General features: G+C 37.4%; 1 protein-coding gene across 3 annotated transcripts in view; it reads left to right on the top strand.

Moving 5' to 3' along the window:
- The window catches only part of Nkain3 (sodium/potassium transporting ATPase interacting 3), a 638,504-nt gene that overhangs the window by 292,233 nt on the left and 320,459 nt on the right, over positions 1-25,812 (top strand). For all 3 annotated transcript variants that reach the window (XM_036178915.1, XM_036178916.1, XM_036178918.1), the window contains exons 2-3: positions 15,138-15,275; positions 24,111-24,191. In XM_036178915.1, coding sequence (XP_036034808.1) covers positions 15,138-15,275; positions 24,111-24,191 — 219 coding nt within the window. The remainder of the gene's footprint in view (positions 1-15,137; positions 15,276-24,110; positions 24,192-25,812) is intronic.

Genomic DNA, 25,812 nt, shown 5'->3' with positions numbered 1-25,812 from the left:
TGCTGCCCTTACACGTATTCTGTACCCTGGCTTGAGTATCTGTCCCTGAGAGGCATATTTTACTTAATCTACTTAAAGGAAAGTGATCTTTGTAGTCACCTTTTTGGGCAATGCTTATTGCATATGGAATAATTTGAGAACTTTGATCATTCCATTGAGTGTCTTATGCCTGTTTTCTGAAGGATTTAGTAAGAGGATCCTCTTACTAAAGATGTAACTATTCAATTCAATATATTCTAAATGCACTGTAATATATATATATATATATATATATATATATATATATATATTATATACACACACACATATATAATTATTGAGTACATATTATTAACCCAATTCTGAGCTATATACTTACTGTATGCATTCTAATGTTTTCTGTGTTTGATTCTTTATGTATTTTTGTTTTAAAATTTATTCATGGGACTGAAGAGATATCTCAGGGGTTCAGAGCACATGGCTCTTCCAGAAGACCTGAATTTGGTTCCTATTACCCACATAGGGTGACTCACAACCTGTAACCTAAGCTTTAGGCAATCTGACACTTTCTTTTGGCCTTCAAGGAGGCCTGCACATGAGGGATGGGCGCGCGAGTGTGCATGCACACACACACACACACACACACACACACACACACTCAGTTCTTAATAAAAGGATTTATCTTAATTACATTATAGTTACTAGAAGAAAAATAGTATTCTGACACCACAAATCCTTTAGACAAATATACTAGTTAATTTTACCAGGCTATTCACAACATGACTTACTATAATCTCTTGTTAGAGAGATTATTAATTTATTCACATGAATAATGTGCCATAATGCAACATCTCCAAGTTCAGTTCAAACATAAAGATGCATGAAGACCAGCCTTGATGGGCAATTCATGCACATCTTCCATTGTTATTGTGTCACTATTCACAGCAGAAGGGGAATCTAGGTCCAATTAAGTGCCTCGTGAATGCTGCTACTATGTGAAACAAACATAAGGAAAAGGAACTGTTTCTAAGCTTGCTACCAGTTCTCTGGCTTTGCCTTTGTCTGCTTTGATATGTTGAAATCTCAGTTAATGCTACTGACAAGTACACACACTTTCGGGTGCCAAACAGGTCTCAAGTTACACAAAGGGACTGCTAGAAAAGTCCTGGCCCTGAGAATGCTGCTGTGATAAAAAGGCACTTTTCATTTAAAGCCTCTACATTCCCCACTGGGTGCTGAGCCCAAAAAGTGGCAATAAAGCCAGTTGAAGGTGGCTCTGAAGTAAACAAGGTGCCAGAAGTAAAAATAGAAAATTGCTTGGCTTCCTGGCTGGGAGCCCAGGGTTACACAAAGTTGGCCATACAATTGCAATTGGGCTGATAAATCAATATGCGTTGCCATGGAGAGATGGTCATAAGAGGAAAACACATGGTGGTGGTCATGGTGGTGATGGTGGAGACATGAAATAAGAGACCCAAATCACCTTCTATGCAAAAATTATAGAGAATTTAACTATTAAAAAAAGAAGGATGTATGGATACAAAGAAGCCTTAAGTTAATATTTTGCACGTTATTTTTTAGAAGCATGTTAGTAAAATAATTACATGATTTATCTACTTTTCATAAGTCCAGAGTTTCCTCTTCCACATCACTTGCCAATATTCCTATATTTGAGGAAGCTCATCTTAGCACCTATCTATTTACAAAATTAATCATAATTTCATACAACATTGCCCACAAAATATTTTCATTACAAGATCTCTTAAAATCATCTTCTCTATTGGAATAAAAGTATCATTGGGCCAATATTCATTGTGCAATCATACCATTTATACCACGGTTACTGCCACTAAATAAATGCTGTCATTAAACATATCATCTGATCTGGGTCCTAGATTTTTAAAACCATATGTCTTATGCAGTAAGCATTTGTATTTGCTGGTGTTTACATGGTAAAAATGAGCACGCTGAATTTCTTTTTCTACCTAACACACTGTAATCTACAACGTTCTGGTGTTGTAATTTATTAATGAACAATCAGATTTTAATCACTACTATTATAGGGGGTATCTTTTTTCATTTGTCCCACTGCTTATCATTAAACAACATTATCACTTGACAGGAAACTAAATAGGTATAATAGCCCAATTCAACGCCAAGTATAGAGAGGATTTATGCTCATTTCCTGATAAGCCACAACAGGAATGAACTGGCTTTCTAGAAAACAGAAAGATTCCTTGGTAATTGTGTCACAAGGATGTAGAATAACACCAGTATTTTGCTTGTTAAAAACATCTTGGAATAGCCAGGCAGTAGCGGCTCTTGCCTTTAATCCAGCACTTGGAAAGCAGAGACAAGTGAGTTTGAGGCCAGCCTGGTCTATAGCGTGAGTTCCAGAGCAGCTAAGGCTGTTATGCAAAGAAACCTTGTTCCAAAAAACAACAACAACAATACAAAAACAAAAACAAAAACCCTATCTTGGCTGGTCTGTGGTGGTGCACACCTTTAATCCTAGCACTCGGGAGGCAGAGGCAGGCAATGGAGCTGCATGAGGATTAAAAAAAAATACTTCATCCTCCTGTACAAAATAACTCTATTGAAATGTTTTTATACCCCCACATACATAATTTAGGAGGGGAAAGGTAATCAATAGCCTTACCCAACAGTGAACTCTGAGAGCTACAGTAACAACTAACCTGGAAGGATACGCCCTTTTGTGTAGTAGTGTCATGAATATTTCAGGAGTAACTAATCCTTTTCTGATTAGATTGGGGCCTACTTGACAAGATGGAACTTGTACTTGGTACTGTTAACTAGGCCAAGATCACATGGCTGGATAGGTAATATACTGCATGGGAGAAACAACTATCATTATTTTGCTAAATGCTCATAGTAAAAAAAAAAAAACTGTTCTCTACTTACATTTATACACACAGATGAGTGCAGCTCTCAGCCCTCAGTGGAGAAGCTTCATAGATAGCAGTTAATACTCAAACATACAACTGGTCAGAGTGCAGAGAATAAGAAATTGGGGAGTGTTATGCCCTGCATGGGACATCCATGTGACACCTTTTCCTCTTAAGGCTTAGGAGTCATGTCAGGAGATAGGCGAGAAAGACTGTATGGGACAGAGGTTACAAAGGACTGATGCAAAACAATGTTTGCAGGACATGACAGAGCTGTTGCACATAAGTACTCCCAGAGTCCGTGGTTATATGAGCAAAATCAGCACTAAATAAAACCACTTAAAATTCTAGTATGACTAGGGTAGCGGCCCATGAAGTCCCGCCCAGAGCTATGAAGTATTGGGAAGGAGAGTTGGTTTTCTTCAAGGATACATGACTCACCTCATGTACTAGACTAATGTGCTCAGTGTGGTTTTGAAGGGGGGGGGCATAAAGTAAGAGTAGGTTAATGGAATCATTGGAGGAGAGAGAGTAGAGTGCATATGATTTTTTAAAAAATGTATACATGTATGAACTTCTCAATCAATAAACGTAATAGTGTTACTCACTCTTTGCCTCCTGTCACTAGAAGAGAATCTAGAAGATAAAACATGTAACAGCTTTTTTCCTTATTTACCTTATTTCTATACCTATAAAATAGAAATATATATATATATATATATATATATATACACATACACACACCTTATTTCTGTACCTATAATCTAGAAACCTGAGAGCTATGAGTCTGGTCAGTAACAAATTACTGACCCCAAGATATCATTACAGTGAGGGAGATGGATTCAGTGTATCCCTTATAGCTTAGAGAGCAAAGGCATTCAGGTCCAATTGACAAGGATCAGAGCACCAGGCTTTGCTGCCAGTTAACAATGAATGTAAAGAAAAAGGTAGAATACAAGGTTACCTAAGAAATACCCCAAATGCTATCTGATACTTCCACCAGCTCTGCAAACAGGGACATAGTGTGTTTGTTGTTGTTGGTGGTGGTGGTAGTGGTTTACTGTAACTGTAGAAGCTTACCTTCGCTAAATTATGTGAGCACAAATAGGATATTGAAACAGGAACCTTAATATAGCAATAAAAAATGTAAAAAAAAGCAAACAACTGATATTCTCAGCCCACTTTAACATCATCAATTTTTTATTGCTTAAATGATAAATATCATACATTACATTTTAAAATTAGAATCATTCCAGGGTTACCTTGCCCAGCCTTAATACAAGGGGAGGAGCTTGGTCCTAATGCAACTTGATATGCCATGTTTTGTTGTTATCCATGTGAGGCCTGCCCCTCTCTGAACAGAAACAGAGGAGGAGTGGATTGGGGTAGAGCAGAGAGGTGGGAGGAAGGAATGGGGGGAGAAAAGGGAGGGGAATCTGTGATCTGGATGTTAAAATAAACTTCCAAGAGGAAAAATAAAAGAATCATTCTCTATAGCAACGTATTTTGACATAACCAAAATTTGCATTTTTCTATGTATTATTTAAAGAGGAAATGTAATTTCATTCTAAAACAGTATATAGCTCTTCAGTAACTTCAGACAATAAAGGGAATGTTTAGAGAATTCTTACAAGTGGTCTTGCCTACAAATAAAAACAAGAAAAAGGCTTTTAAAGAAACTTTTGGCCCATAACCCTCTCTTCCAGCTCATGCTGGGTTGCCATTTATGTAACACCATTGTGAGGGTCTTAAATGCCGTGGTAGGCATGTCCTGCCAGCTGTTTGTAGGATTGTATAGGTCAGCCAGCCCAGGGGTTCAGCGTTAGTACTCTCGAATCCATTATGGTTGCACTGGAGGGTGGAAATTCAATCTTCGATCACTGTTCTATAACAAATTGCTGTACGGGGCTTTTGATGAAATAGTTCCCTTATCTCTGACTTGAGCTAGCCGTGCACAATAGCTGCACTTCCTAAGGTCAACTTCTGTATGGACATAGGGTTTACGTCAGAAGATTTAGAGTGGGGAAATTTTGCAGCAGGGACATGGTTCTTGGAAGCTGACTCAAATGCTGTAAATGACCATCTTTAGAGGCGAAAATGACTTCCTTGGGCAAACATCAAGAAATTAATTAATTTGGAAGAAATCTTATCCAGGCTGTAGAATAGTAGGAGGCCTAGGGTGAGAAAATTTCTACCTTAGTTGTTAACAGCATGCTTTGTTTTATGACTTCATTGTTCTTAGAAAACAAGTATCAAAAACCATCCCCCCAACCTACTTATAAAATGGAATATTGTTAAAGCTAACTTAATTGTAAGAACTTCCTTTCCCGTAATCAGACCTCACAGCTTGAAGACATGTGTATTTAATTAAGCTAACTGGATAGGTAGCAGAGAATTTAGGAGTAAAAGAATCCCTGATTATGAATAACCCAAAAGTTATCTTCAGTAGGCTTTAGGTTTCTTTTCAGGATACTTAGTGCCCAACTCTTCTTGCCTGTTGTAGTTACTCTAATTACGTTTGGTTAACTCACATGTAAACCACTTTTTTCTGTGGCCTGCTAGCAGATGATGAGGAGAGGATTTACAAGGATTTAAAGGGAAAGTTCAAAGCTACTTGCTTAAAGAAACTCTCCAAGTGTGGAAACCACAGGTAGATCATCAACACTTGGTTTTAATTTGACTTTAATCAAAGGATAAGGGCAACTCAGTTGGATTCTGGAATCTGATGCTGTGTAGAATCTTCAATAAGGGATGCAAACACATTACCTTCAAAGCTACAATTTTCCTCCTGAATTCTGTGAGTTGGCAGAATCTATCTGCTAGCTTGCTTTGGGGAGAATGAAGATATAAGCTGGTTTGACCTGGTTTACCCTTCACTTCTCACAGACAATTCTCCTTTAGATTTTGGTATTGTTTTCATCAGTATTTCTGCTGTGTCCACATTCTAAACTACCTTGGCTTAGTATAACAAGTTTTTCTATGTGCCGCCAGCCAACTCCCAAATATTGATACAGAGACTTATCATAAATTATGAAAGCTTGACCTTTAACTTAGGCTTGTTTTTAACTAGCTCTTGTAACTTAAATTAATCCATTTTTATTAATCTATGTTCTGTCACGTACCACCCATCCTACTGCTTCCATGTATCCTGGCATCTCTGCCTTTTTCTTCCCAGAGTCCTCTCTGTCCCTGTCCCCCAAAGTACCACCTAACCTATCCTTATCTAGCTATTGGTCATTCAGATCTTTATTACACCAATCATAGCAAATACATCTTCTCACAGAGCTTAGGTTCTATCTTCTTGAACTTGATTATTGTAATGGTAGTGACAGTGTTGTCCTCTTCAGTACTGTCTTCCTCCAACTGCCTTAGCTCCTCCTGCCATCACACATAAAGAACAGAACACCTCCATACCTGGGCCAGGGGTATTTCCTAAAGCACAATGTTGCTATGAAACTCCAATGTCCAAGACTTGAATCTTATAATATTTTCTCAATATTTGCAGTGAAAATACCAAAGTCTTTAGACAAATATAGCTTCCCTTTAGTTTCCCCTAATGAGGAACTTTCCATAGTATATGTTCTTCATGAGTATTTTACAAAATACAATTCTTGGACCACTGTATGTTAACAAATCATTCTGGGGTGTATACAGTGCACAAATATGTGAGCAAAACAGCCATGCATAAGTAATACAACAAAATAAAAATGTTTAAAAGATCACAGTTTAGAATAAGTGGCATATCTAGAGTTTTCTAGCTGAAAGCCCACTTCTAGACACTGTGTCTACACTATTCTATTTACAACTTATACTATGAAGATAAATTCCAGAAATGGACTTTTAATTAGTGTCCCTAAAAGAGAATATTTGAAAGACTCAACAGCTATTTCCTGGATCTTCGAATGGGCTTGTTTTGCTCATAGCTGTAATTTTCCTGCCCTAATTCTTCTGTGCTGCAAAAGGTTGGACACAACCTTGAGGACTCCATACAACAGAAACCTCATGGTAAGGGTGTCTAGGGAATTCTTGTTTGTCAAACAATAGATCCAACCATTTCTTCTTTTCTCCTTTACTGCTCTAAGCCCTCCTCTGCTGTAGTTATTGCAATATGTTATTATAATTACATAATCTATATCTTTCCTCCCCACTGGAGACTGGTAGTTAGATACTCAAGGCCAACAGCTCTTCCATTTAGGCTTGTAGTTCTATAGCAAGTCTTCAATAGTATTGTTGAATAAATGAATAAACAAGAAAAACACATTATAGTTTTAAGTTCATAAAACTTAGTCTGAAAAGAAATGTTATATTATATTTTTATATTTTATATGATATTTATATATTTATATAATTAATATAATAATTATATCATAATAGCTTTATTCAAAGTTAAGTTTTAAATACTTTCTGCTTACCTTTCAATCTTTCTACATTATACTCATCATTACTATAATTATCTATTATGTTGTATTTATTATACATAAATTTCCGCATCCTCCAATCAGTTGTGACTTTTATAATTCCTCCTGTTCTAGTTTGCTGCCTGTTGCTATAATAAAATATTCAGACTAAAAGCAACTTAAGGAGGAAAGGGTTTATTTCTTCTTATACTTTACAGTCCTACGCCCATTGAAACAATGGCAGAAACTAAAAGTAGGAACCTGAAGTCGGAAATTAAAGTAGAGGCTGTGGAAGAATGTTGCTTATTTGTTTGATCCCCATGGCTTGTTTCTTTATATGACAGGACCAAATGCCCAGGAATAGCATTGCCTATAATAGGCTGGGCCTGTTCATATCAGTCATTGGTCAAGAAGATGTTCCGCAGTCATGTTTACAGGCCAGTCTAATAGAGGCAATGCCTCAGCTGAAAGTTCTTCTTCCCAGGTGATTCCAATGTATGTCAAGTTGACTAAAACTACCCAGCACATCTCTCATGAAGCATGCTACTCTGCACATAAGAGAATAACTAAAACTTCTCTACCAACTGATTCTTCTAGAGTCAGTTCTTGAATTCAATTGATACTAATAGACTGTAAGTAAAACTTGCTAGATAAATGATTAATGTCCCTGTTGATCACTGAATATAACTATACACAGTCCTAAGGATTTTATTTCCATTATTGACATGAAGTGCTTTCCTTAAAACAAACAATAAGGACTTTCTGATATTTTAATTTCAAATAGTTTAGTACTAGGGTGTATCATGCCCAGTTGGCTCTTGGTGTCCATGATTTCTGAATCTATGGTTCAACTAGATTCAAATGGAAAATATAGGAAAAGAAATTGTCAGTATTGCCTAAGTGAAGTATCATGGCAAGTATCTGTGCAGTGTCTGGATGTTACAACTAATTTAGAAAGAATTTAATGTCAGCTGTAGGGTGTGTACAGAGTACATAAAAACACTATGCAGTTCTACATATGCTGATTGAGAAGCCAGACTTCAGTAGCCACAAGGGTCCTAGAGCAAGTTTTCTAGATGCCAAAGAATGATAATATATACTCTAGCATGTATAGTGAAAATGATTAGGTCTTTTACTTCTGATTATGCTAGTTTTCTAAATATTTGGGGGAGCTAAGTCCATATTCATTCACATCAATCTCCTTAATACTTATATCATAAAATTTTAATCATGATGCTACTTTAATGTTTTCTCAGACAGGGTCTTGCTATATAGCCCTGGCTGGTCTGGAACTTGCTATGTAGACAGGCTTGTCTCAACGTTATAAAGATATGTCTGCCTCTGCCTCCAGAGTGCTGAGATTAACTTTAGTTTTTCTAAAACCAAATCTTCTGTTGAGTAAAGGGTAATCTGAAAAAAGGCCTGATCACTTCAGAAAGACATTGATTATAGCAGTAGCTGCATTGACGTGCCCTAACCTCTGATGGTTTTCTAAAATTGAGAGAAGATGAGGCAAAGCTCTCAAATGGTCATGGACATAGCCTCACTAGAAGACAATATATTGTCCCCCAGAAAGCCCTCAACCAGAGAGCAGGAACTATAAACTGTGTGATAGGATATCAGCTCCTAACAATTGCCAACATACAAACTGCTAGAATATACGGATTCGGTATCTAATATAAAAAGGGGAAATTAATGCAGCAAGTAGTAAGTATTTAGTTGATCTTGCAGTAGAGAGAGGAGCATGACCTTTCAATGAAAAGCCCAAACTGTTTATAAATGCCTTTGTATGTAGAAGAGAGGAGTGGCTGAGAAGAAAGGAGAGGCATGACTACACCAAAGCTTTACATACTGTGGCGGCCTCTCAAGATGTAGGAAAAAGTCTTTCTAGGAGAGAAAAAAGCCAAGGAAAGGAACAGCAATGCATTGTGGAACCACCCACAAGAATGCGGCTCCACCAGTCCTCTAATCTTAGCCCATGGAGACAAATGCTAGCCTTCCATGGGATACTCTTGATGAAGAAACTGATGGTTGATTAATTAGAACAGATGATGCTTCTGAAAAACAGTTCCCTCCTTTGAAAGGTGATGAGTGGAATAAAAGCCCTTCTGGAAATGATAGAGGAGAAGAAAGAGGATTAAACCATGAAATAGCACCACATTTCCTATGATGATTCTGCAGGCTTCTCATTTCAGAATGTAACCTGGCTAAGCAGTGACTTACATAATTTCAGAATGGCACAGATGGTGGGGGATTAAAGGCTCTGGGCTTTGATGTAACTTAGTTGACTGTTCATTTTGTATAGATTTTATAGAAAAAGAGGTAGCTGTACTACTTTTATTAGCACTATAGATTAATAAATATTGGTAAACTGAGTGTTGAACCAAGTCATATGTATAATATTGATATTTTCCAGCTTTGGCAAATCCGTTGGCTTACTAACATATTGAGAAACTGGCAAAATCGTTGTCCCTCTGACAGTTCATACATTAAATGGAAATGTACAACACCCTCAAAGTAGATTTCTAAGTGAATTTCTGATACACAAATTCCCCTCACAGGCTCTCTGCCATCTGCTTTCATAAACCTGTCCATCTACAGGATAAAAATCTATTTCTTTTTTAACAGGAAAAGTTTCTTAATATTATAGTTGGAGTTTTTGTTTTTTATTTTAAAAAAATCATTCATTTTACATACCAACCACAGACCCCTGTCTCATCCCTCCTCCCGATCCTCCCCCTGGCTTCCCCCCAACCCCCATTCCCTCCTCTCAAAGGGTAAGTCCTCCCATGGGGGAACAGCAAAGCCTGGCACATTCAGTTAAGGTAGGACTAAGCCCCTCCCCACTGCATCAAGGGTCTGTTTGAGTTGGAGTTTTCTTGTACCTTTAAAACACAAAAGAAAACTACTTTGGCACAGGATGGTGGTACATGCCTTTAATCCCAGCACTCAGGAAGCAGAGGTAGGATTATTTCTGTGAACTAAAGGCCAGCCTAGTCTACATTGTGAGTTTCAAGCAAGCCAACACAACATAGTGAGACTCTGTTCCAAAAAGACAATAAAAAATAGCAAAACAAAATAAACAATAAAAAAGACATTCAACAAATGTGCTTTTTGTGAGGTACTATACTATTTACTTGAAACATAATTTTTCATTGTTGAAATCTAAGAGTGCGAAAAACCCATTCAATTTCTCTAAGATATAGGGACCCAAACCTAAGAAACCTTTCCAAGTGTCCTAGAGACACATATTTCACCTACCAGTGCCAGTTCAAGAACAATGCAGAAAACTACACATCTTTAAGGATCATTCTTTTCTGAGTACCCTACTTCCTTCCCACCTAGCTTTTACAAACACTGATGACCATCAGGCTACAAGATATGAGTAAAAATAATCAAGCAACAAGAACTGGAAGCATATCTCAGTGAGTAAGTTATTTATAACCATGCCTGATAACCCAAGTTTGGTTCCCAGAACCCACATCCTGAAAGAAATAATAAACATTAAAACTTAAAACTAGGAAGTAATATCAGTAAAAATGTTATTGGTAATTTTATAAACATGAAAAGTATCTCTAAATTCTAGCTTATCATATGTGACCACAATCTGAATAGGCCATATCAGTGTGCACAGAAACTGTGAGTCACCCTTATGGAGCTTGAAAGTCTTTTAGGTTGTTAATGGATAGACAATTTTCAAGCAAAGGAAGTATTAGTGAAGCTGGGGGTGCCATAGACTTGGCCTGTATCAAGAAACATTCTCTAGTAACCCATAGCTTCTGTGAAACAGGCTGAGAGATATGATTTCACTAATAAGGATGTTAATTGAAGCCTTTAAATCTTCCCTTAAAAGGGAATTTAATCCTATTTAATCCTTTGTGGTCACAGAATACTTATCCCCAGGAATTCCTCAGGCAAAAGTTGCCTCCCTGCTTGGGTAGCATTTGTAGAGTGAGCTTTAAATTCAGTCTTTTGTGAGGCTATGGTTGGTTTGATGCTTACTTGTGACTCTGTGGCAAGTGGGACCCTATTTCAGTCTTTTGTTTTTTCATCATATCTATCTTTATTGATTAAGGGAACAATTCAATGAGAGTGGACCCATAAAAGCCCCCTCTCTCTTCTAAAACCTGCTAACTAATGCTGTCAGATTTTTTTAAATGCTAAGGAAGGAAAGGAGGGAAGGAAGGAAAGAAGAAAAGAAGGAAGGAAAGAATGAGCTTTCTTCTGCGCTCTTATCTGGATGTAATCTTATGCAAGGACCCAGCCTAGAAAAATGCCCAGAGACCTGCTGGTCACTTGGGCTTTGGTTAATTTGGGGAGGACTAGTGATGAGTCCTTGGCTTTGCTTCCCTGAAGGGTCTTACTGCCTTTATGCCAGCTTGACTTCTCCCCTTTACTTGATCCTCACACCTTCACAAGTCTCATTCCCTCTCTTCTCTGCTGTGGCTTTAGACCTTTCTGAGTGTCCTGACCACCTCCTACCTCCTGATGCTCCTACCCCCCATCCTGCTGCTCTCCTGTAGATTGGGTTGATTTTTGTTTTGTTTGGTTTTTCGAGACAGGGTTTCTCTGTGTATCTTTGCACCTTTCCTGGAACTCGCTTTGGAGAACAGGCTGGCCTCGAACTCACAGAGATCTGCCTGCCTCTGCCTCCCGAGTGCTGGGATTAAAGGCATGTGGTTATCCATACATTTGCCAAGATAATAAAGTGACTTGTGTATTATTTCATTTCATTTGGTGACTATGAATCATTACTGTCATGTCCTGGGTACTTCAAAAGATTTTAACATTCAGAGAGATAATTTTTGTTGATAAACTAAATAACTAGATAGTTAAAGACATTACTTAATATTAAAAGAACCAGGTTATTTTATTTTTAATGTGCTTTCTGTTGTTGCTACAGTTGTTGATTTTAAACACACACAAATCTCAGTTTCAAAGTAAACATAGTTGTTAGAGAAGTCCTATACCTTGTTCTTGATATAATTCTGCCCTACTTTTTGTTTGTCCATTTGAATATTTTGAGACAGGGTCATACTATGCAGCCAAAGCTTACCTCAAACTTGAACCCTCCAGCCTCAATCTCCTAAATGACAGAAATACAGATGTATACTGCCACACTAGCCTGTGCTTGGTTTTGGTGGCTTTTGTTTGTACCTTTATTTCAACCCATCTCGAATCCATTAGTTAAGTGCTCAAAAAGTAAATGCTAATAGAGATAGAGCATCTTGAATGAAGGCAGCAGATTTCTAATAATTATCATTAATTTGGCTGCCTTCATTATGTCTTTTTTTCATATTATAAAAGAGAATAGTAACCATGTGTTATCTGACAGCAGAGAAACGAGTTTTTCTTTGTTTGAAAAGTTCACTTTAAAGGTTTCTGTGATGCATGACAGCTTTAAAATAGGGTTTCTGTTTCAGAATGAATTGCCTGTGGCTGCTCTTCAGGGTTGCTTTATTCTGAGCTTATTCGTCCTATTTGAACATAAAAACAGTGCATATTTATATCTCTGATAGGCCAATAAATAAAATGTTGCTTCCTTTAGGGGAAGTTTCCTGGGAACTAATTAGAGTCAGAGGCAGAGGAAAGCAGGGATTGAAAATTTCTTTCAGCATCTTCCGTTGCTCTGTTTCTTCTGTGCTTGGGCATTCCTGCACATTTGTGCATGCAGGAAGTGGTGACAGCGCATTTCACAGTTAGGATGCACCTGTGACATCCTTGTGGTTGTGATGTGATTGTCGCTGAGCACCAGCTCTTCTCCTCCACAGCTTAAATTCTACTTACTAGACAGAGGACATTCTTTATGTACAAGGAAATTAAACTTATTCAGGCATACACCTGCTGCATAAGTAGAAAAATACCTAGGGTGCTATTTGCATTTTAAAGATTCAGTTTCTACTGCTATCAATATGGCTAATTGCTGAATCATCTTATTAAAATTACTATTTTATCAAAGAAAATCTAGAAAAAGACCTCCACTGTGTAAGATTATTTTCCAAACATGACAGGTGGGACTATAAAATCTCTAGATTTAAAATAAAAGAAGTACCATTTGTACATGATAATGACATTGGCAGTGTTCACTGGATTCTCAGAAATTCATTGTTAAATCATAAATCGTTTAAGCCTGTAGTTTGACTCAATGGAGAATTGCTTTAAAATGTAATTATATATAATGCAAACACAATTTTCTATGGTATTTCTAAAATTGTTATGGTATCATAATTTTTATTAGGTTATTGAAAAAGAATATTACCTAATTAGAACATTAATATGTGATTTCACAAAGATTCAAAGTACTATTTCATCCTAGTTTCACATTAGGATCACAGTTTTAGTGTAACTAAATAACTAGGAATCATATTGAGAAAGTGTTTAGAAAGCATCACTACTGGCAGTCCAGTGAAGATAAAAGGAAGCAAGTAGATTCAGCATAATATATTAACCAGTTTTCTGCCATTGTGATAAAATGCCTGAGAAAATCAACTAGAGGGAAAAAGCTGTATTTTGCTCATAGCTTTGAACGTTATAATCCAAGACGAATTGGTGCTGCTGTCTCTGGCCTCTGATGTGGCTGAGCACTATGATGCTGAGCATATGCTAGAATAAAGCTGATCACATTGAGGCAACCAAGAACCAAAGAGGGGAGATGGATAAGGACAAAATATATATTTAAAAATTATAACATCTAATGACCCACTTGCTCAAGCATGAACTCACCCTTGTAGTTTCCAAATAAGCTGTTGTCATGAAATTAGTCCACTGTTAAGGTGAGGGCCCAACACCTACCAATTGCCCCACCTCTGACACTGTTGAATGGGCATCGAGCTTTCAACACATGAGCTTTGTGGGTATTCTTCCTATGGAAACTATAATTGTTTACAAATAATTCAAACAGAAAGATAAAGGTTTGTTTTTCTTTGTTTTAATTCAATACCAGTTGTTTTATTGCAAACCTGTAGTTATTGTTATTGTTCTTCAGTATGTTGTGCTAAGCTAATCACTTGTTTGAAGATAGTGATATATTTAAGATACATTCTATGTCTGGATTTTTTTTAGACAATAATTTAAGAAGTATGTATATCATATCTAGATCATGAGATGAGATTGGTTTAAAATCTATACTTGAAGTCAGAATATTCAAAGTTATTTTACAATATTTTCTGAGGAAAGCTACATTAAACAGTTCATTAAATAGGTCCTAGTGATGAAGTGTGATGATGTAGACCAGTGTTAGAGTTCTTGTCTAGCATACATGACTGTAGCAGGCTTTCTTGGATCAGTAGCCCCCAAATCATGACACGGAGACATTATTATGAATGTCTTAGCTTAGGTTTGTTTATAGATACCTCTTTTTTTAAACTTAAATTAATCCATTTCTATTAATCTACATGCTGCCCTGAGACTCATTTACCTCATCTACATACTGTTCATCCTGCTTTTCTGCTTCCTTCATGTCTGGCTGGCTGGCAGCCCTGCTGATCCCTCCTCTGCCTAGCTTTTGGCCATTCAGATTTTATTAGATCAATCAGGTTTCTTAGGCAGGCGAGATGAAACAGCAATACATCTTTACAGAGTTAAACAATTATTCTATTCCACATATGCAACCATCTCAGCCTGGTCACCAGCACCACACAAAAGAAAGGAAGAAAACAAGAAAGGGGGGGGGGGGCAGAAAAACAAAAGATGGGGGAGAGATTAAGTAAGGAAGAAAGCAAGCAAGCTAGAAACAAAAATTCTAAAAGTATGAGTGGAGTTGAATATGCAGATTTCTGTAATTGGGAGTAAATGATGAAGATAATAGGATGGAGTCTGGATTAGCCACTAATGTACTATGTTTGTTTTGTTGCAGCTTTCAGCCCTGGAGAGGCAAATCTTTGACTTCCTTGGCTTCCAGTGGGCACCCATCCTTGGAAATTTCCTGCATATAATAGTTGTCATATTGGGTTTATTTGGAACCATTCAGTATAGGCCACGTTACATCATGGTGGTAAGTGTTATTATCATGTCTCTTCATACAAACACTATGAAGTTTCTATAAGAAACTGAATAAAATAATGTGTAAGCCCCTCTGATATGACATGGTATTGTTGTTCTACCTCTGAAATACTAGATTGTGCAATAAATGTCAATCTGTGGAACAGAAAATGAAAAGAATGCCCCACCCAGAGTAAAGCTATGCCTGTAAGTCTGAGATGATTGCATCATTCATGGCATAACTGATTTCAAAGTTCATAAGAAAATTTAAGACAGGTTTTGTTAGAGTAGAAGGCCGGATGATACACTTGATGCTATGATGAGATGCAGTGTACACACGTTGTCTGTCATTGTGTTCAGGTACCTTTGACTGTCAGTGAAGCCCCATTAACCTTAGAAAGCAATCCTATTTAGCACAATGATTTGATCACTGAATACAATAACACAAAATTTTAATTAACATAGGGTATCATAACTGCATGAACACAATAATGTTTAGTATATTCTCATATTTTTGTTTCCTGTTCGTTAAAATTGAATATCACTTGACAAGATACACTTCAAGCACTTGTCCATCTCTCATGCCTGGTCAGCCTATTCAGTGGTAGGACATGTGAGGTGCACACAGTAGCCTGCATGTAATTGATGGCATTCAGAGCACTTATTTTTCTTTCCTATAAAAATAAGACAGAAATATAGGTTACTTACATAGGATATTTATGGGAAGTAATGAGTTATAATAATGTAAGTAGTTATAAATAGGAATAACATCCTCTAAGATGGCCATCAGGCCTATACATAGGAAATACCCTGTGAAATTTTGGGAATGAAGAACATTTGATGTCCCTCACTTTGCTGTAGGGCCAAGCAATTCCTGTTCTACTTTTGACTACCATCGGAGCTACTATATGATTTACTAGAAAGAGATGCCCTAGATATGGAATATAGCATAAAATACATTAGTATCTTCATAATATCAAGTTATTATTGAACTTTAAATAGAAGTAGTCTCAGGTGACTTTAGTTTTTGCTACTGTTCTGCTACTAAGGCTCCAAACACCAGATGGTTAGAAAGTCAAGGGCAAATACAGAATTAGGCTGCTGGTATGTGTTAGATACCTTGTTAGTACTCTACCTTTTCCCATCACCACTGCTGGGTTGAAGTTTCTTCTGTTTCCCCTCTATATGGAGATGTCGGTGTGCTTCTACCCTTTGTTTTCACAATGAGTTGTTTGCACTTTCTTAAATTGTTAACTAAATCCTACTATGAGCTCCATAGGAGGTCGAGGTCAAGCATCTCCTTGATCAGGTCCAAATTCCTGTCTCACAATCACTCCCATCTTCTCTCCCTTCCAGTTTCATTTCTTCTTCCTTTAACTCCCTTCCTTCTTTCCACCTTCTCTCCGAACTACCTTCATTCTCTTATCCACTCATTCATGCATTCATTCAAAATGTCTGTCATTTACTTTCAACTGAAAGTCTGACATCATGCTCTATGAGGAGCATAAGTAACACAGACTTGGCCTCCCTTCCTCTCACAGTCCAGAAGGTGCCTTTAGTTTCAGGCATTGTATTCTATGTGGAACATCAGTAACGTAATCTTGATCCTCCTTTGGTCTCAAAGTCCAGAATGGGGGTGTTTTTAGCTTTCAGATTCAGGTCTCCTCCTGCTGCCACTAAAAGCTGTTTCCTCTTGAGTCACTCACATGATTTGTAACTTGGCCATTTTCCATCTTTTTTTAAACACTAGAATTAACTACAGATCACTAGTTGTAGGGTCAGGAGAAAGCACCCACTAAAAATAAATAAAGAAGTAAACAAACAAACTTAGAAACAGTTGACTCGTGTGTCATAAAGCAAAGGAAAGCTAGCACACAGTTTCAGTAGCACAGTAATCTTCCTCAGCAGAAACCTGCAGTATGCAAGAAAGGAACCTTGTGCTTGCTGTCCTTTATGCATTTGTCTCAAATGGGAAGGACTTTTTTTTTAGCTTCTTTTCCTACAACAAAACACACTGACGAAAGCAACTGAGGGGATGCAGAGTGTACTTGAGCTCACAGTTTCATGTTACCATCTATTATTATTGCTGGCAAGTCAAGGTGACAAGAACTGGAAGTAGTAACATCCATAGTCCAGAGGAGAGAACACTTCATTAAGACAGGCATGTGCTCAGCCCCCTTTCTCCATTTTATAGGGTCTAGGACCAAACCCAGGGATGGGGCCAGCCACTTTTAGGCTGAATATTTTCACACTGATTTATGTGATCAAGACAGCCACCAATAGACAGGGCTATAGGCGAGCTAATATAGACAATCCTCAACTGAAACTCTCTTCCCAGTTGATTCTACATTATGCTACGTTGACAATTAAAACTTAGTATCACAGGCAATTTGTAGCCATGCTGTAATTTGGATTCCCTCATAGGCAATGTGATTGGATGGGAAACAGGGCAGGACTAGTTACACCAAGGACCATTAAGGTTTGGGATCTGGTGATGAAACTTCAGGAAGCTACCAAGAGGAGTGGAACCAATACACATCTGTTTCTCCCGATCCATGAGGAGTTTCCTGAGCAAGTCACTTCACCATCCCATCAAGCCAGCCCGAGCTCACCTATAAACTCAGGATACTAAAACAGACTTCACAGGGTTCTTGGAAAGATTAAGTCAAGTGAAGCATTTGTCATGGTGGTCTTGCATTCCCATCAGTTTCTTGCTTTCTTTCTCCCACTCCCTAGGAGTCTGGTAAGATTGTAAATAAAATGAAAGAACATGAATGATACACCACATTAAAAGAGACAATGATAAGAGCAAAAACATGAAGTGTTTGACTTGTAGGTGTTTATCTTGAAAGATTTTGGAAGGTCTGGAGCTTCCTTTTCCTTATGTGAAAGTTACAAGGGAGGCGGGAAAGCGAAAGGAAAGAAACCAGAAAGAGAAGCAATGCAAGTAACTCCCAAGGGAACCTTGTGGGAGCATGTGGTGTAAGAGTGAGGAAACGGAATACATGTGCACAGAAGCTCCATTACACTCAGTGTTCTCAAAGACTCCAACTAATAAATGAGATTTGAATGTGAACAAATTATAAATCATGCTCATGACACAGAAGCAAAGGAGCAGAGTGATCAATCATTAAACTGCATAGAGAGATATGTGCCCAAGGAAATGCTGAGCTGAGCCACAAATACCAGGCCGAGTTCTGAGGGGAAGAGGCTGGAGAGGCAGGCAGGAGCTGAGGGCACTTGAGCTAAGATACCCCATCACTGGCTATTCCAAATATCTTCCCCTAGCTTAAACATTTGTCAGGCCACTGCCCAGCTGTTCTCACTCCATTTTCACAGTATTTTACCTCTGGAACCCTAGATCCTACTCCCCAGACCTCCTTCCTATGGTGGGAAGCTCCAGGAAATATGGAGCATGTCTATATGTATTATTTTCTAGTCACCCAGCCCTACTAAGGCATAACATTCTCTAAATGTTTAATGAATGAATGGCTTTGAACTTATAGATGTCCTGTGATGATTCCAGTCCAGAAATCCTTTCAATTCCTTCTTCCCTGAGATTTCCACAGCAGATCTCAGCTCCCAGGCACTTCTACAGGGAGCCTGATGCTTCCAGATCCTCATCAGACATATCATGATAAACTGCAGTCCTTTTTTTGTTGTTGTTTGTTTGTTTGTTTTTTTTACATAGCATGGTTATACCACAGTTGCAGTTTAACATTTAGATTACAAGAGGTTTTATCTTGAAGTCACATCTGTAATTTTTTTGTGTTACCCTCCTTTTATGTGCCAATTACACTTAATCCACCTCAGACTAACAAACACTCCAGAGTACCAGGCACGTGCTAAGTGCTTATTCAGAAACTAATACAATACGATATCTGCTGCTGCAACAGTTTAATGGAGCTCAAAGCACAGCAACACATGGGGTAAGTTACTGCCCTTTCTGATAATAGGTGGAGTTTGCCATACTTGACCTCAAAGAATTAATCACCCTTATAAAAATGATTTAGCTAAAAGGCTAAGCAGAAGTTCTCCAGTATCTATCATCAAACTTCCATATCAAGTGTGAATTTTAAACTGGAGAAAATGGTTTCTTTGCTTTCCTGTGCCTTTTGCCTCTTGATTACTTCTGGTGTTTTCTATGGGCCATGTACTCTTCTGCTTCCTTGGGGACACATTCTGAACCTTCCACTCTTGGAAATTTCATAATCCTTCAGCTGGTCGGCACTAAGTCCCTAGTCCTGACTATGAGCACAGATTCTGGTCTCTTCCTACTTTGCCCTTCCTAATTATCACAGCCTCTGAATTTCACATTGTATTCAGCACGTACTCTTTAAAGCAGAATTGTAGCCACCCACTGCTGTATTCTACCTCAAGCTTAACATTCGATGAAGAAATTGTAAATGAATTTAAAATTTTTAGTTGAAGTGACTTTATTTCATTTATCACTAGCTGTAAAGCCTTGAAACGTTGATTTGATTTTATAATTGCCATATTTACCTCCTCTGTTTCATAGATTGGTTTTAATAATCAGAATATATGCGGCAGGCTTGGCTTGGGCTAACCTAAATCAAATCTTGGTACATGGTTAACTGTTACTATTCATTGCTTTCTTTATATTTGCCTTCATTCTGCCTTACTTGCTAATAAGGTACATGGATGGCAGGTTTCCCTTACAAGTTCTTCTCACCAAAATGCTAAATTCCAGGAGAAAGCAGAAGAATGGAAAAGCAAAGAGTCTATCCCGTTTGTTTCGTAGCATATTGTGAGCAAATGCTGAGGTAGATTCATACATATATGGAAGAATGCCTGGCCAAATTGCCTTAGTAAACATAATTTATGTTAAAGACTAATGCTCAGTGGTAGAAATGCAGACTAGAAAACTTATAAAGTGTTTATTTGAATTACCACATGCTGAAATATCCTCATAAGATGAGGAAATGTTTAGGAAACCACACAAACCCGTGCTGTCATTGTCTGTGGGAATAGGAATTAAAATATGTGTGCAGTAAGGAAACATGAGAAGGGAAAGATTATGCACAGTTAATTTTAACATGGAGAAGTCAAATCATTTATACTTTAATTCTATTTAACCTACATAGATATACAAGCCTGTTGTTATGCTTCATACAAACCAAAAAACATTTGTCAAAAATAGAAGGCCACCCCATACTATAAATATCATGAGAACTGAATTGTTAATTAAAACAACCCACTTCAAAAACAAGGCAGAATGGATAGCCAGTCTCAAAGGTGATGACTTAGTATTTCTGACTAGATAAATAACCATCCATGGATTGGTCTTGTTAAGGTTCTCTTCTGCATGTCTGTGATCCATGCAATCTTCCAGCTATACATTGAAGTATATCATTTATATTCCACACAAACCAAAATTCAACAATGTAGTCATCATTTTCAACCAGCACTATATTAGAAGGAACTTTTCTATCCCTGCCCAGAACAAATATCTGTCATATTCCTATCACGTGTAACATATCTGTTACAAAATATAGAAAAAATACTGTCGTTCCCAAAATATTATGTTACAGAATTTATATAAATGATCTAAATTTTAATAAACTTGTCATTTAATTAATTTGTCATCTGATGAGATGAAAAATTTAGTGAAGAGTCAATTTACAGATATAGTCCCTTTCCTGAGATGGTTTGCAATAAATCCTACCAAATTAAGTAAGCATGCTGACTCTGGAGCAGGCTGCCAGGTTTCATAGGACAACTCTGACACTCAATAGGGAACCAAAGGATGATCCATTCTTCAGGGTTTTAATACAGTGACTTGAGTGATCGGCCCCTTGGAAAGTGCCTCATGCAGTACTAGGAACACAGGAAGTGTCATAATGACCTTTGTTACAGTCAAATGTGTAGAATTAGACAGTTGCCAACATGTCTGTGAAAGGTCAGGTACAGAATCTATAATACAACTTGCAGGAGATCTTTCCTTCCCTTCAGGTACTGTTTGTGCTGGGATTTTCAAAAAGGCTTTGTTTTATTTTACCTTTGTTATATGGTGGATATTCTCCGTACTTGGGGATTTAGAGTTGAGATGCAATTATTGAGAATTACACTCTTTTTCTTAGGATGAGGTCTCATGATAGAGAACTTGCCTATGGTCTGCAAGGGCCTGCTTTAGTTCCCAGTATAGAAACAACAACAACAACAAAACCTTCTGCAATGGTGTAGTCTTGCTTCAGTTGAAGTCCTTTTCTTAATTATTGTCACTGAAGTTTTCCTCCTGACTTGGTGTTCAGATTCTCTCCCTGCTCTGAGACACTATTGATAAATTTGGAGTATACATCATCATGCTGGGTGCCCTCTGATTAGCAGAACATCTATTTTTCTTGTAGTTATGATGTATAAAAATGTTTCACTAAGGATATAGATAAGCTCTTTTCAATATCCATGGGAATAGTGCATGGTTCAGAAAAGTATGTTTGAATGCCTTTGGTAATAAATAGCTAAAAACACCTAAACCATCATGACTTATCATGGCTTGTGTGACCTCTTTAATATATGTTAATGTAAATTCAGTGACTGTTGAGCTTTACATAATTTTATTATCTTTGTTTTAAAAAGCAAGACACTCTCAGAAAAGAATAATGTTACCTCAAATATATTCACTCAGTTTACACACCTACATGAGATCATTTTTAAACCCTTTGATATCTTAAATCACAAAGGCACAGTAAATTGAATTTACAGATAAACACTTTTAGTAAACATTTGATAGGAGCATTGTTTTAATGTAGTACCTAAAGTTCATATTTCTGTTATTTGACACAGATACAATAATATAAGGAAAATAATTTTAAAATGTTATTTTAAGAACAGGATACAATGAGTGCAATCACTCATAGAAAGAAATAATTTAACTTACAGACCTATTTCAAGAATTCACAGATTTTTCCCAGTACAGTAAGATGAGCAAGCAAACTATTGCATTTAACCAGTCAACTGTGCTTACAGCATATACTGTTTCCAGTTACCTAGGACTCATCTCCATGCAGGAGTCTGATCTGGACTGTATTAAACTGTATTGGCTAATGCTCTTATTGATGCTGTTTCTAACCTTTCCCAGCAGGATGTGAATGAAAGATATTTTTATAATAGAAATCTGCTGTTCATTTGCTCATTATCCTAGTTATTAATTCTTGGATTTTAAAGACATTTATATTCATTTTTAAATTCTCACATATATTACATCTTGACCACAGTTTCCCCTCTCTCTCCTCCCCCAGAATCTCCCACCTTCTCTCCTCAGAAAAGAGCAGGCTTCCCAGGGACATCAACCAAATATCCCATAATATACTACAATAATGCCAGGCATACTCTGTCACATCAAGGCTGGACAAGGCAACACAGTAGGAGGAAAAAGGGCCCCACAAGCAGGCAGGAGTCAGAGACATCCCTCATTCCTACTGTTAGGAGTTCCACAAGAACAGCAAGCTACTCAGCCATAATATATATGCAGAAGACCAAGGTCAGACTCTTAGAGGTTCTCTGGTCTCTGTAAGTCCGGGAGTGTCCCAGTCAGTTGATTCTGTGGGACATGTTCTTCTGGTGTCCCTGACCTCTCTGGCTCCTCCAATCCTTCCTTCCCTTCTCCACAGGACTCCCTGAGCTCTGCCTAATGTTTGGCTGTGGAACTCTGCACCTGCTCCCATTGGTTATTGGATGAAGTCTCTCTGGTCTCTTTGATGATGATTCTGCTAGGCTCCTGTCTCAGAACACTCTGCAGGCAGGACAAACTGTAGATCAAAGGTTCTGTAGCTGAGTTGGTGTCCCAATCCCTCCACTTGAGGCCTTGCCTGGTTACAGAACATGGCAAGCTCGGGTTTTGTGTCCCCCATTGCTAGGAGTCTTTGCTAGGGTTACTCTCATATATTCATTCCATGGAATTTCCATTGCACAAAATGCCCCCTAATTCTAGTCCTTTCTCCCAGCATTTTCTCCCTCCTGCCTCTCATTTGATCCCTCCTATTCCCAACCCCAGATGCCCCCCAATACACCCCTCAAAATCTATTCTATTACCCCTTCCCAGGGAGATCCTCGCATCCCTCTTTAATCCATCCTGTATGTATTCATTTATAAGAGGATATTAGATGTAAAGTAAAAGATATTCACACTACAGTCCACAGACTCAGACAGGCTAAAGAACAGGCTAGATTAAAGATACTTTGTATGGTTACACTTTCACTATTTGATTACAGGAGCTCTACTCTTAGTAAAATAACACAACACAGAAGAGTTTGGTAACTTTACATATTCATTCTCAAAGTCTTTATTCAGAGAAGTTCTACTGTGACTGAATTTCTAAAATTAGACAATTCACTGAAATGAATTGGATATTTATCTGTCCAATCTATCTGAATATTTAGATATATTTATATAGGTGGGTAAACACACAGACTCATAGATAGATAGATAGATAGATAGATAGATAGATAGATAGATAGATAGATAGATAGATAATGGATAGATACATAGGTATAGATACACTGGTGGCTCACAGAAAACTACATTACTCTGTTCTTTTGAAAATATAATACACAGAAAACAGAAATCACATGAACATTCAGATTTAAGTTGCATCTGCAAGTCAGAACAGCATTTTAGAAGTCCAAGTTTCTTGATACCCATTGAAAACAGGAATAATTGAATTTTAAGTCTTAGGGTACCTTATAAAAAAAGGGTTGTTTTTCTGACTATACCCTATTTCTTAACAAAAGACTTATATTTACTGACATTTCTATTACTGATTTATTTAGAACATGTGGTTTTCATCTCTGCTTTTTTTCTCCCTTTCTCTCAACCCTTTCCTGTCTAGTATACAGTGTGGACTGCCCTCTGGGTCACCTGGAATGTGTTCATCATCTGCTTTTATTTGGAAGTAGGTGGCCTCTCTAAGGTAAGTTTATCATGCCTTTAAAATATACATTGAAAGGAGACAGTTAAGAATTAACTACTATGCTATACGTTTGTATTATTATAGTTAAGTGGAGAAACATAGAACATTTAGCCATAGTATTAATCAAAAATAGTCTAAGTTGGCATGTGTCACATATCTGCAATTATAACATTCAGGAAGCTGAGATTGGAGGGTCATATCAAGGTCATACCTGACTGCATAGTGAATTCAGAGTCAGCATGTGCTATGTGAGACCTTACATTAAAAATAATGTCTGTATTCTATTTATGAAAAAATGAGCTTGGAGGAATACATGCTAATATAAAGACTTTCAAATTATTTTTGTTTGTTATGCTCAAGTTGAGACTCATCTTCTAGTGAATTCTCGTGTCCATTGATGAACACAGAGTAGTATCACAGTGATATCAGTCCTATATATTGAAGTAAAGAGGGCTTTGAATATTCAGTGGAGTGACATTCACTACCATGTGAACACATGGGTGTGGTGATTTCTTTCCTGAGGTTTTCATCTGACAGAAGACTTTGCTCTTAGTACAACATGGTACAACTCCCTGTTTACAGCTGTTATTTTCATCTGGCTTCCTAAAAACGTGTCTTTTGATTTGTTACTAAAATATAAAAACAAAGTGTGCTAAATTTCTAATTATAATTCTTAAAAATATTGTTACCTTGCATAGTTTTCACTGTAAAGAAGAAACATATGAGTAGAATTCCAAAAGCTGTATAAGGAAGCTTATTATTTTTAAATATTGTTATCAAATAAATTTGAACTAATCTTCCTATTGCTTTCTGAAAATCTGAAGTTGTACACAGCATGTAGTCCTCTAATTGCATTCAGGGTCCTGATTTTAAAATTCTACCTTGAAGACTACAAATGCTTTTAGAACTTTTGGACTCTACCGAAGTACCCATGGAACAAAGCATGTCTGATTCAGCCAAGGGGTAAATAGTGTTAAGGGATTTGATCTAGAGCCCTCAGAAATGGTTTGTTTATTTTTCCTATACTATAATGACTTTAAAATTGGATCTTGTCATCATTTGTTCCATTGGAGTGCTCAGAGGCCAGAAATGGCATTCTGCTACTGAGATTCACATACATGAGCTCTAGCACAGTGGTTCTCAGCCTGTGAGTTGTGACTCCCAAGAGGGTCACATATCAGATATCCTGCATATCAGATACTTACATCACTATTCATAACAGCAGCAAAATTACAGGTGTGGAGTAGCAAGGAATTAATTTTATGGTTGGTGGTCACCACAACCCAAGGAACTGTATTAAAGGGTTACAGTGTTAGGAAGCTTGAGAACCACTGCTCTAGCTGCTTCCTTAGTGATTTACATTGATAATTATGCATCATCACTAATTTATAAGACAAAGTTTGACTCAACTCTACTTCTAGGTGCTATGGCCTGTAAAGGTAGATTATTGGTCATTTTAAAATGCAAGTCTAAAATAAAAGCATCAAAAGTCACAAGTTAAAGTATTCAGCTCCTAATTTTCTATCTGTGGCTTGAATGGTCATTTTAATTCATGGGTTTTATTCATTTCACTGAGTGGTAATTGTCCTTTATTGTCTTCCTTATGAACTGATTTAGAATA

The sequence above is a fragment of the Onychomys torridus genome, chromosome 2 (genome assembly GCF_903995425.1).
Source record: "Onychomys torridus chromosome 2, mOncTor1.1, whole genome shotgun sequence".
NCBI classification, from domain to species: Eukaryota; Metazoa; Chordata; class Mammalia; order Rodentia; family Cricetidae; genus Onychomys; species Onychomys torridus.
Note: the sequence above shows the minus strand (reverse complement) of the source record. Positions and strands in the feature narration are given on the sequence as shown.